This window comes from Sinocyclocheilus rhinocerous, unplaced genomic scaffold (genome assembly GCF_001515625.1).
Source record: "Sinocyclocheilus rhinocerous isolate Xijiao unplaced genomic scaffold, SAMN03320098_v1.1 scaffold919, whole genome shotgun sequence".
Lineage (NCBI taxonomy): Eukaryota > Metazoa > Chordata > Actinopteri > Cypriniformes > Cyprinidae > Sinocyclocheilus > Sinocyclocheilus rhinocerous.
In genome coordinates, this window is record NW_015637585.1 from 2,334,415 (window position 1) to 2,344,774 (window position 10,360).

At 36.4% G+C, this 10,360-nt stretch overlaps 2 protein-coding genes and 1 non-coding gene across 7 annotated transcripts in view; 2 read left to right on the forward strand and 1 right to left on the reverse strand.

Annotated features, from left to right (window-relative positions):
* Positions 1–2,911, reverse strand: part of LOC107749181 (protein FAM102B-like) — a 12,749-nt gene extending 9,838 nt beyond the window's left edge. For both annotated transcript variants that reach the window (XR_001640999.1, XM_016564285.1), the window contains exons 1-4: positions 2,642–2,911; positions 1,468–1,588; positions 837–866; positions 641–757 (exon numbers count right to left, since the gene is read on the reverse strand). Coding sequence is in view for 1 of the 2 variants with exons in the window: in XM_016564285.1 (XP_016419771.1) it covers positions 641–757; positions 837–866; positions 1,468–1,588; positions 2,642–2,787 (414 nt within the window). In the remaining variant the exon portion in view is untranslated. The remainder of the gene's footprint in view (positions 1–640; positions 758–836; positions 867–1,467; positions 1,589–2,641) is intronic.
* Positions 2,912–4,488: 1,577 nt separating this feature from the next.
* On the forward strand, positions 4,489–4,561 carry trnam-cau (transfer RNA methionine (anticodon CAU)). Its single transcript has one exon. It is a non-coding gene; the product is annotated as a tRNA-Met (tRNA).
* A 529-nt stretch (positions 4,562–5,090) lies between these two features.
* gpc5c (glypican 5c) overlaps positions 5,091–10,360 on the forward strand; it is a 146,710-nt gene continuing 141,440 nt past the window's right edge. For all 4 annotated transcript variants that reach the window (XM_016564279.1, XM_016564281.1, XM_016564280.1 and 1 more), the window contains exon 1: positions 5,091–5,434. In XM_016564279.1, the coding sequence (XP_016419765.1) occupies positions 5,278–5,434 (157 nt within the window). In that variant the 5' untranslated portion in view covers positions 5,091–5,277. The remainder of the gene's footprint in view (positions 5,435–10,360) is intronic.

Below are 10,360 nucleotides of genomic sequence, written 5' to 3' on the forward strand. Positions count from 1 at the left end.
CAGATCTTTTTTATGCTCAAACAGCAACATTACAGACTAACTAAAGTTGAAAAAGTGAAAAAGCATAGTGTGACCCCGTTAATGGACTGCAGTGATGCCAGCTAAAATGGTCTGGTCATGTGTGTGGCTCTACAGCTATAAATGTGCAGGCCTGTGGAATTTTGGGTGCTCTGCGATCAGCTCCAGGCGGAGGTGGAAGGATACAGGCCTGTGGAATTCTGGGGGCGCTGTGAACAGCTCTAGGCGTAGGTGGGGGTTGTGGATTGGAAAACACAGCGCAACACAGGCCAAAATAGGAATAAATGAATGACTATAATAAATAATACTTTTTAAAATAACACATTGCAATGCGGAATTTCACACAAATACATGGAGAAAAGTAGGTGGGGGTTGTGGATTGGAAAACACAGCGCAACACAGGCCGAAGCATGCCACACATAACCCACATGAAGCGGAACATGAAGTAACACAGATCTGAGGGGACACGCCCCTCACCCGTCCCCTAGCAACCACATGTTTATGATAAAAATAAACTAAAAAATAAAATTCATAGGACATGCAGTCTCAAGACAAAGGGGACAACTGTGCATCGTCATTATAAAGTTTTCTGCTATGTATGTGTGTGTGTGTGTCTGTGTACCTTCAGTATAGAGTTGTCCTGACGTGTGTTTTTGGTGTTGTATCCCTCCAATAGGCAGCGCCGTGTGGTGCTTCCTGAACCGGCAAACTCAGCCAAGTTTAAATCAGCAAACCCAAGCTGTGTGACACACACACCGTATCAGTGCCAGTGATCTGATAGAAAAAGTCTTCATAATCCACAGATAAACTGAGCTTACCTTTGCAAATGTCTTCCCACCTTTGAGCTCCTTCATAAAAGAAAAAACAAAAATCAAAAACCTCACCCAATCCAACTACATTTGTACAGAAACCAACTGCTTAGAGCCCAATTTAACAATAAGGATGTTCAGTGTTGGGGGTAACACATTAAAAGTAACGCGAGTTACGTAATCAGATTACTTTTTTAAATAACTAGTAAAGTAACACATTACTTTTGAATTTAGAAGTTAATTTTTCTTTTCTTTGCTACTGACCTTCGATGATCCAATTCAACCATACTAAGCAAAAATGACACATTTGTGTTTAATTTTTGTTATTGCTGAACATTCATATTCTTCACGCAATTTGTTTGAGCTGTGCTCCCTACTGATCAGACATGAATTTACATTTCCTTCAGCCTGAGGCATATTTATTTCACTTTTGTTGTGAAAGGGCTTTTACATTTGTAAAATAACTACTTTTTTATATTAAAAACAAACAAGCAACTCTTAAAAGTTAACTCAAAAGTAACATACTTTCCATTAAAAGTAATTAAGTAACATAAAAGTTACTTTTTTAGGGGGTAACGCAATATTGTAATGCATTACTTTTAAAAGTAACTTCCCCAACACTGAGGATGTTAGATCATACCTTTCTTACAGATATCCGAAAAACACATGGATCCAACACCCCTGTCCCTGCATTAGCACTCATCTTACATAAGAAGGCGAATCTTTTCTTCCATTTAACACAATTCACCAGAACTGGCTCTCTGCAGAAGAAAGCACAAAAAAGATCATGTAGATAGTGTAGACAGACAAGACATACAGATAAAATGATAGAATGACTGAAACAGACCGAAAGATTAAATTACAGACTGACAGATAGATGAAATCTGAATACAGTGTTTACTGTCTTTGCCTCAATACACAATGAAATCTCTATAAGCTCTATCATTACCACTGTGTTATTAGGGAAAGTGATTTAGACAAAGCATTTGTCTAGGGAGATTTGAATGAGAAGGCACATTACAGTAATGTCTACAGGGAGAGGATTACTTTGTTACAATGTCTGTTACATCATATTCATTCTGGTTGTGAAATACTGTGCATTCTGTAAGGCATATTTCGGAATAATGCTTCCTGCAGCAGTTTTTCACTGTCTTTGTACTTGTTTTTCCTGAAAACAAAGTTACACTAATGCCAAGTAAACCTTCGGCTGTGGTGTTTATGAGGAGGAACGTCTGGAATTCCGACAGATATGGAATGTAACCGTTTTGTAAAATGCACACTACTGTTGCCACAACAAGTCCAGCCTCGACGGTTAGAGGAAGGAAAGCATTTGCTAATCAGACACTGCCCACTTTTGCCGACCCGTTGAGCAGAACACCCCCCCCTCATTCACCCTCTGCCAAAATACACGTTCCTCTATAACAAAATCATCTGCAATATTTCGTAAAATGTCTCGATATCAGATTTAAGCGCGTCTAGGTTAATTGAGCCAAAAGAAAAAAGACAACACGTGAACATAAAATGTCATCTGTCATCAAAAGCCTTTGATCATCTCGAACTCATTCATCATTAATCAGGCAACCTAATGAAAATAAGTAAATTATTTCAAGATTAAAAAGGCTTGATGTTCTTGATCACTCATACAATATATTCAACAACAGAAATACATTTATTATTTAACGTTATTTCATATTAATATTAAATAGGGTTACATCTGGACATTTATTTTAAATATATATATAAACATAAACACACACACACACCTATCACTTGAATAAAATAATATACAGCAGGATAAGTTGAGTTGGTCTCACCTCGAAGACTCATCTGAAAAGCCTCCGTCTGTCAGTCGAACCTTGCAGAACAGAACTCCATTCACGAAAGGGACAGATGACAGCTCCTCCAGCTCCACATCAACTTTAAACTTGAACCTCTTCTTTTTCATCATGATGAAAGCCATTGATCGAATATGTGAAGGACGACAGATTGGCCGTTATACTCCACAAATGGGATTTCAGGAGAAGAACCCAAACGCTTTGACGCGCCTCAGCGGTGTTTGAGTCAGTGTGTGTGTGCGGGACGGTAGTTTTTTAAACGCTGCTGTGTGAACTGAGTTGAACTGACAACTGACGACACTTTAAAATAAAAGTCCATCCTAAATCTGTCATGCTTACAATAAGACAGAATGAATATATGACATTATTTATTTGCGTGAATTAATTACATGTATTTTTATAGCAATGGAATCTAAAATAATTTATTTTTCATTTATTTTTAATTGTTATTATGTTAATTGGTCTATTTTTTGTAGCTTTTATGGCTAATATAATACGATATAGGAGAATATGGAGCTCGAGGAGGAAAACACCTAACTTTTATTCAGAGGCCCTATTCTATTACAATAATAATAATAATAAAAAGTTATATGCAATATAATTTCATAGAATAATAGAATTATTTTAGAATATAAAAATAACCATATTTATGTATGTACGTATAAATTGTATTTATATATCTGTGTACAGTTGTATTTATAATTTTTTAGAAATATATGTAAATCCAAAGAGGGCTTTTGTGGCCGATTCAAAATAAATAAATAAATAAATGGAGAGAAAAAAAAGTGGTCTTGGAGAACCCCTACTGGTCGATGCTGTAACATGACCATTCTGCTGTCTATAAGCATCTTTTTCGGCCTCCATCAACTCTGTTTCATCCTAATTTTTAGGTGAAGGAAAAAGGTCATATTATAAAATATTAAGGTAAAGGTAGATAAAGGAACAGAATTTCATATGAATCGAGGGTAGGTATATTTTATGACTTTAATCTTTGTCTCATGTGAGACGGGATGATATGGAACAGTACAATTTTAAGAAATAATACAGTTGATCACATGACGTAATAGCAGTTAAGAAAAAGTTGAAGTTGGACTTTTATTTGAGTTTATTGGACCACTGAATTTATGGCCTATTTTATCCTTCTTCATTGCACCAACATTACAACATACCTATAAAGAATATACAACATATAAAAGGAAGTACAACACAACATACAAATAACAATTAAGAAAAATACACAATACAAATACAGTTTAAAACCATATACAATGCTGCGTGGAGTATAAAGAAAAGAGTATACAAGATATGTAAATGGCGTTTGCATAAATATCACTTCATTGTTAGCAAACACACTGAATACTTTATTATAGAGGATTTATTGTTGTGCATTGATTCAGTTTAACTTGAAACGTTATTGATCGCTAAATCAACTTTCTGTTTGCGTGAGCAAACTAACAGTCCACCAGAGGGAGGCAAATCATCACGAAAGCATAGACTACCCGTGAACACAGATTACAGTGTCGTAATCTGACATCAAAGCTATTTTTAAATAAAGAATAAGAAATTATATCAGTAAGTGGGCGATTTTAATTTTAAATAACGGATTGATTTTACAGAAATATTAGCAGCATTCAGTACAGTGTGGTTCAATATTAAAACTAACAGTAAAACGTTAGAGAAGAGAGCACACGTAAAAACGAAAAAGACTTCGTTGCAGCTGCTTTTAAAAACTTTCATAACCAATCACAATCGGCAAAAAATAATTAGACATATTTATCAGCCAATCAGAAGCGTTGTTACAAGAGTTTACCTTCCCTTCCGTATCCGCCTCGTTGGCGCAGTAGGCAGCGCGTCAGTCTCATAATCTGAAGGTCGTGAGTTCGATCCTCACACGGGGCAGGTTGTGTTTTATCTTGAACGCAGAATTACCGAATTGCTATGGATCATACTTTGAATATTTCACTGATGCAAATTGAGGCAGATTTGCGACTGAAGTATGCTTTGAAAATTGCATTCTAACATTACAGTGGCAATTGTATGCTTTGAAAATTGCATTCTAACATTACAGTGGCAATTATGTACAGTAATATAATATACAATCATGCCAATAAAGTAAGCTACGAATATATATATATATATATATATATATATACACACACACACACAATACATTTTTTAAAAAAGTTTTATTTGTAGACTTTTTCATATTATTTTGCAAGGAATAATATGTAAACTTTTTCCATTTATTTCTTTATTTAATCTAAACTATGTATCGTTGTCTTTGACAATGAAGTACTTTATATGCTTTGCAAATAATATGCTTACAGTAGTGTCAGTAAAGCTTTGACTCTGACAGAGAGAGAGAGAGAGAGAGAGAGAGAGAGAGAGATTTCTGAATGATTCCACATGCTGAATGAATTCAGTGACACTCAGTGAACGGGACGCAGCGGCGCTTTTCTCTTCTCGGTTTGGGAAGGAAGGACTCACTACAGCCGGTGCAGCATGTGAAAGTCCAACACAGGCGACTTTCTCCTCTTTTCTTTTTACACATTTTGCAGCCAGTCTCTGATCATTAAGCAATTCCACCTCATTGATTTCTTCACTGAAATGCCGTCATGCCACGCGTGAATGTCAACTGGATTATTACGGTGCTCGCGGTGGAGCTCGCGACACTGTCCGCCGCGCACGCTCACAGCTGTCACGAGGTGAAAACGGCGTTTCAGGTGCGTCAGATCGGCCAGCTGAAATGGGTGCCGGAAACACCTGCCATAGGTGAGTGTGAACGCCACGTGCAACCGTTTGTCATCTTACTGAAGAGCGGTTTTTGTAAATACAATTGTTGTTTGACTCACCAAAACTAAAATGTGTCTCCTTGAAGTTTAATATCGTTGTCCCTGCTTTGATATTTACTATGGTAAACGGAGATGCCTCCAAACTATAACTACACCTTTTTTTTATAGTAAAATCATTGGTCCTTTTTGGATCTTTTTATGTGTTTACTTACTTTTATCATAGAGTTTTTATTATCAATTAGGTGTTTGTATGGTTATGGTTACTATGGAAAATATTTCTATTGTGGTGCAACAACCAGGTGCTTTGGGTCCTATATTGTTTCATAGCACGCTTTAATGATGAAAAGCAATATTTAAAGTAATAGTATACTCAAAAATGAAAATTTGCTAAAAAAAAACAAAATTACTCATCCTTAGACCATCCAATATGTAGATGAGTTTGTTTCTTCATCTGAGCAGATCTGGAGAAATGAAGCATTATATCACTTGCTCACCAATTGATCCTCTGCAGTGAATGGGTGCCGTCAGAATGAGAGTCCAAACAGCTGATAAAAGCATCACAATAATACACATCACTATTCCAGACCATTATATTCCTTCATTAAGATGTTTTTAACTTCAAACATTGCTTCTGGCTAAAATATGAGTCCTCTATCAATAATATTGCTTTCTTTTGAGCACAAAACATATTTCTTAAACAAGTGCTATTAAACCACATAGAAGAACTTTCAAGTTAACTATAGCTCAAAGGTTGTGTCTGAATCATTATTTTAGTTGCACTGCCCAGGGACTCATCCATTTCTAGTCCTGTCAGATTCATTCCAGTGTAACTGGAATTCCAGTGTTACTTTTGCATCCTAAAAATTCCCACAGTGCGCTGTTAAAAACCATCAGCTGCTCACTATATTTACTTACTGGAAATGTTGTCGTGTCTCTGCATGTTTGGCACTGTACTTTTAAAAGCTGAAATGAAGATTCATGATAAACAATCATTGGTTGCATACCATTATGCAGAGCATGATTGGATTGATTCCTAATTAGTATGTAGAGTCAAGTTGTTCAAATATATTATATAATCAATATTTTCATCAGCCTACCATTGGAATTCAAGAGTATTTTATTTATTTATTTATTTAGTTGTTCCTGTCAGGAAAATTTAATGTAATCATCTTCCATTTAGTAGGTTTTACAAGTTCATTGACTGATTTTTTTGCCCAACAAAGTTTGTGTGAATGCCCATGCATGCTGTAAGGCTCTGGACTCTGCACTGTAAATAATATGTCTTGGTAAACTTCAGACAAGGATTGTGTCAGGTTAAGGGAATCAGTGTTGACGGATGTATTCAGCCAGCTGCTTTGATGCATGACTCAGCGAACAGGAGTGAGCCCTGCTGGAATGACACCGGCCCAGCTCACGCGGGTCTAGAGTTCTCACAGTACTTGATCTCATACCCAGGTCCGGTTCTCCGATGACAGGGGTGTCCATCCTGCTCCTAGAGATCAACCTGTATAGTTTAGTAATCAAATACTAATCATACACACTTGAACCTGCTCATTGAGGTCTTTGGGGTCGCTTGGAAAGGTTTCTGGGTCTAAAACACATGCCAGCTACCTTGATATAGTCAGTCATTTGCTCTATCTATCTATGTATCTATCTATCGTTAGTTCTATCGTTAGTTCAATCATTCGTTCGTTCATTCTACCAAGGTCAAGGTCAGTTTATTTCTATAGCACATTTAAAAACAGCTAGTGTATACCAAAGTGCTGTACAAGCCTGCTACCTTGATATAGTCAGTCATTTGCTCTATCTATCTATCTATCTATCTATCGTTCTATCTATCGTTAGTTCTATCGTTAGTTCAATCATTCGTTCGTTCATTCTACCAAGGTCAAGGTCAGTTTATTTCTATAGCACATTTAAAAACAGCTAGTGTATACCAAAGTGCTGTACATATACAAATAAAGTAAATGTAGAGATTAAGAGAATAAAAGGAAAAGACACACACACAAAAAAAACACATCATCAATACAAAAACACATTAAAATACACAAACATAAATTTTATCCAAAAGCCAAGGAGTACAGATAAGTCTTCAGGCGGGATTTAAAAACAGGAAGGGTAGGCGCAGATCTAATGTCCAGAGGTATGCTGTTCCATAGTCTAGGACTGGCTACAGAAAAAGCCTGATCCCCCTTAGATTTCAAGCGAGAGCGAGGTATAAGCAAGAAAAGTTTATCAGAGGATCTGAGAGAGCGCGAGGATTGCTGATAGCTGAGAAGTTCGGACAAGTATGATGGGGCTAGACCATTTAACGCTTTATACACAAATAATAAAGTCTTAAAATGGATCCTATGCTGCACCGGTAACCAATGAAGAGATGCTAAGACTGGAGAAATGCTTTCTCTCCTCTTAGTACCAGTCAGCAGCCTCACGGTTGCATTCTGGAGCAACTGCAAACGATTCAGCGATGAATGAATGAGACCCATATAAAGCGCATTGCAATAATCAAGTCTGGACGTGATGAAGGTGTGAGTAACTATCTCCAAATCCTTAAATGAGAGCATAGATTTTAATTTGGCTATTTGCTTTAGAAGAAGCTGCTCTTCACCACAGCACTTATCTGTTTTTCAAAATTCAGATCAGTGTTAAAAATCACACATAAGTTTTTAGCAATAGGATGAATATTTGATGACGAAGAATCTAGATTAATAGTGACGTCAGAGACAGCACCTGGGGGTCCAAAGACAACAATCTCAGTTTTGCTCTCATTTAATTGGAGAAAGTTTCTACTAGTCCAACATTTAATATCTTCAAAGCAATTTAAAAGGTCAGAATAAGAGTGATCAGAGCTAAGAGGAATGTAGATCTGAGTATCGTCAGTATAACGATGGTATAAAATATTATATTTCCTCATGATCGAACCCAGGGGGAGCATATACAAACAAAATAAGACCGGCCCCAAGAGGGACCCCTGAGGTACCCCGTAGGACATTTAATATCTTCAAAGAAATTTAAAAGGTCAGAATAAGAGTGATCAGAGCTAAGAGGAATGTAGATCTGAGTATCGGTCAGTATAACGATGGTATAAAATATTATATTTCCTCATGATCGAACCCAAGGGGAGCATACACAAACAAAATAAAATAGGCCCCAAGAGGGACCCCTGAGGTACCCCACAGATAAGCGTTGCAGAAGGAGAGGAAGAGTTTCCAATCATCACCTTAACTGATCAATCAGAGAGGTATGATGAGAACCAATCCAGTGCTGTGCCCCTAATCCCAACTTCATCCCTTAGACGTTTAAGAAGGGTTGCATGATCAACTGAATCAAATGCAGAGCTAAGATCAAGCATCATCAAAATAGCAGATTTACCGACACCTTAAGCAGTGCAGACTCGGTGCTATGATGGAATTGACTGAAATTTATCTAAAATATTTTTTGTGAGACAAATGAAGATAACTGATTAAAAACAAATTTCTCTAAAATTTTTGACAAGAATGGCAGCTTAGAGATGGGGCGAAAATTTTAAAGATTGGTTATGTCTAAATTTGGCTTCTTAAGAAGAGGCGTGATCACTGCTTGTTTGAGGCATATAGGAACACGACCACTGTCTAAAAATCTGTTTATAATAGCCAATACACTAGGGCTGATTGTCTCCAGGACCTCTCTAAAGAGATGACATAACATCAACATAAGAAGTGGTAGGCTTAATCTTGTGAACTATATTGCCAAGCTCAGACAGGGATATTGGTTCAAACCATTCAAAAAAAGCATGGCAAGTAAGTGGTTCAGATGGGTCATGACTGCACATTCTAACAATAGGCTGTGTGGCGTCCACCTTTCCCATGAAAGAATGTAGGAATGATGCACAGGTCTCTAGAGTACTGTCCAGACCAGAAGCGTTAGCAGGAGAGAAAATAGTATTTAAAGTATTAAACAGATTTTTGGGATTGTGTGAATTTTTAAAAATTTCAATTCAGAAAGATATTAAGTTTTTGCATTTTTTACAGAATGATGATGATATTGTTCTATCTATCGTTCTATCTATCTATTCGTTCTATCGATCGTTCTATCGTTAGTTCTATCATTAGTTCTATCATTCGTTCTATCAATAGTTCTATCGTTCATTCTATCTATCGTTCTATCATTCTATTTATCTATTATTCTATCATGCTGTCTATCGATCTGTCTTTATCATTTTGTCATTCTCTGTATCTATCATTTTGTCACTCTATACATTGTTCTATCTGTCATTTTGTCTACCTATCGATCAATTGTTCTATCATTCTGTCTGTCATTTTATGTTTATGTTCTATCATTGTTTATCATTTTATTGTTCTATAGCTTTCTATTGTTTTATCCCTCTATCTATCGTATCTTCGTCATTTATTGTTTTGTTGGATCATTTTATCGTTCTTTCCATTGTTTTATCTATCACTCTATCTATCGTTGGGTTCATCATTCTATCATTTTTATCTATTGTTTTGTCTATTGTTCTGTCATTTTATCTATTGTTTTAACTATCGTCCTGTTGTTCTATCTGTTGCTCTATCGCTTTGTCCATTTTAAGACGACTTAAACTTTTTTCCTCAACTTTCAAGGGCCTGTTTATGCTTGGTCATTTCATGCGTTTTCGCTGATCGAATATCTATCTGATTTGTTAAAACGTTTCCATTTACACTTGACCACATAAATGTGTCGTCGCAAAACTGATATAAATCCGATCTTCAATTCCTGCGCTATATTTTAATTTATACAACAGTTCGTTCTGGTTCTCAAATATGATTGGTTGAGAACCGTGAGATATTGTACTAGAGGTGTATCGCTCTTGTACTCGAGTGATATTGCTCATTTAAAGGCAGAGTAAGTGATTTCTGGTAGCCAATGTTGATATTTGAAATCACCA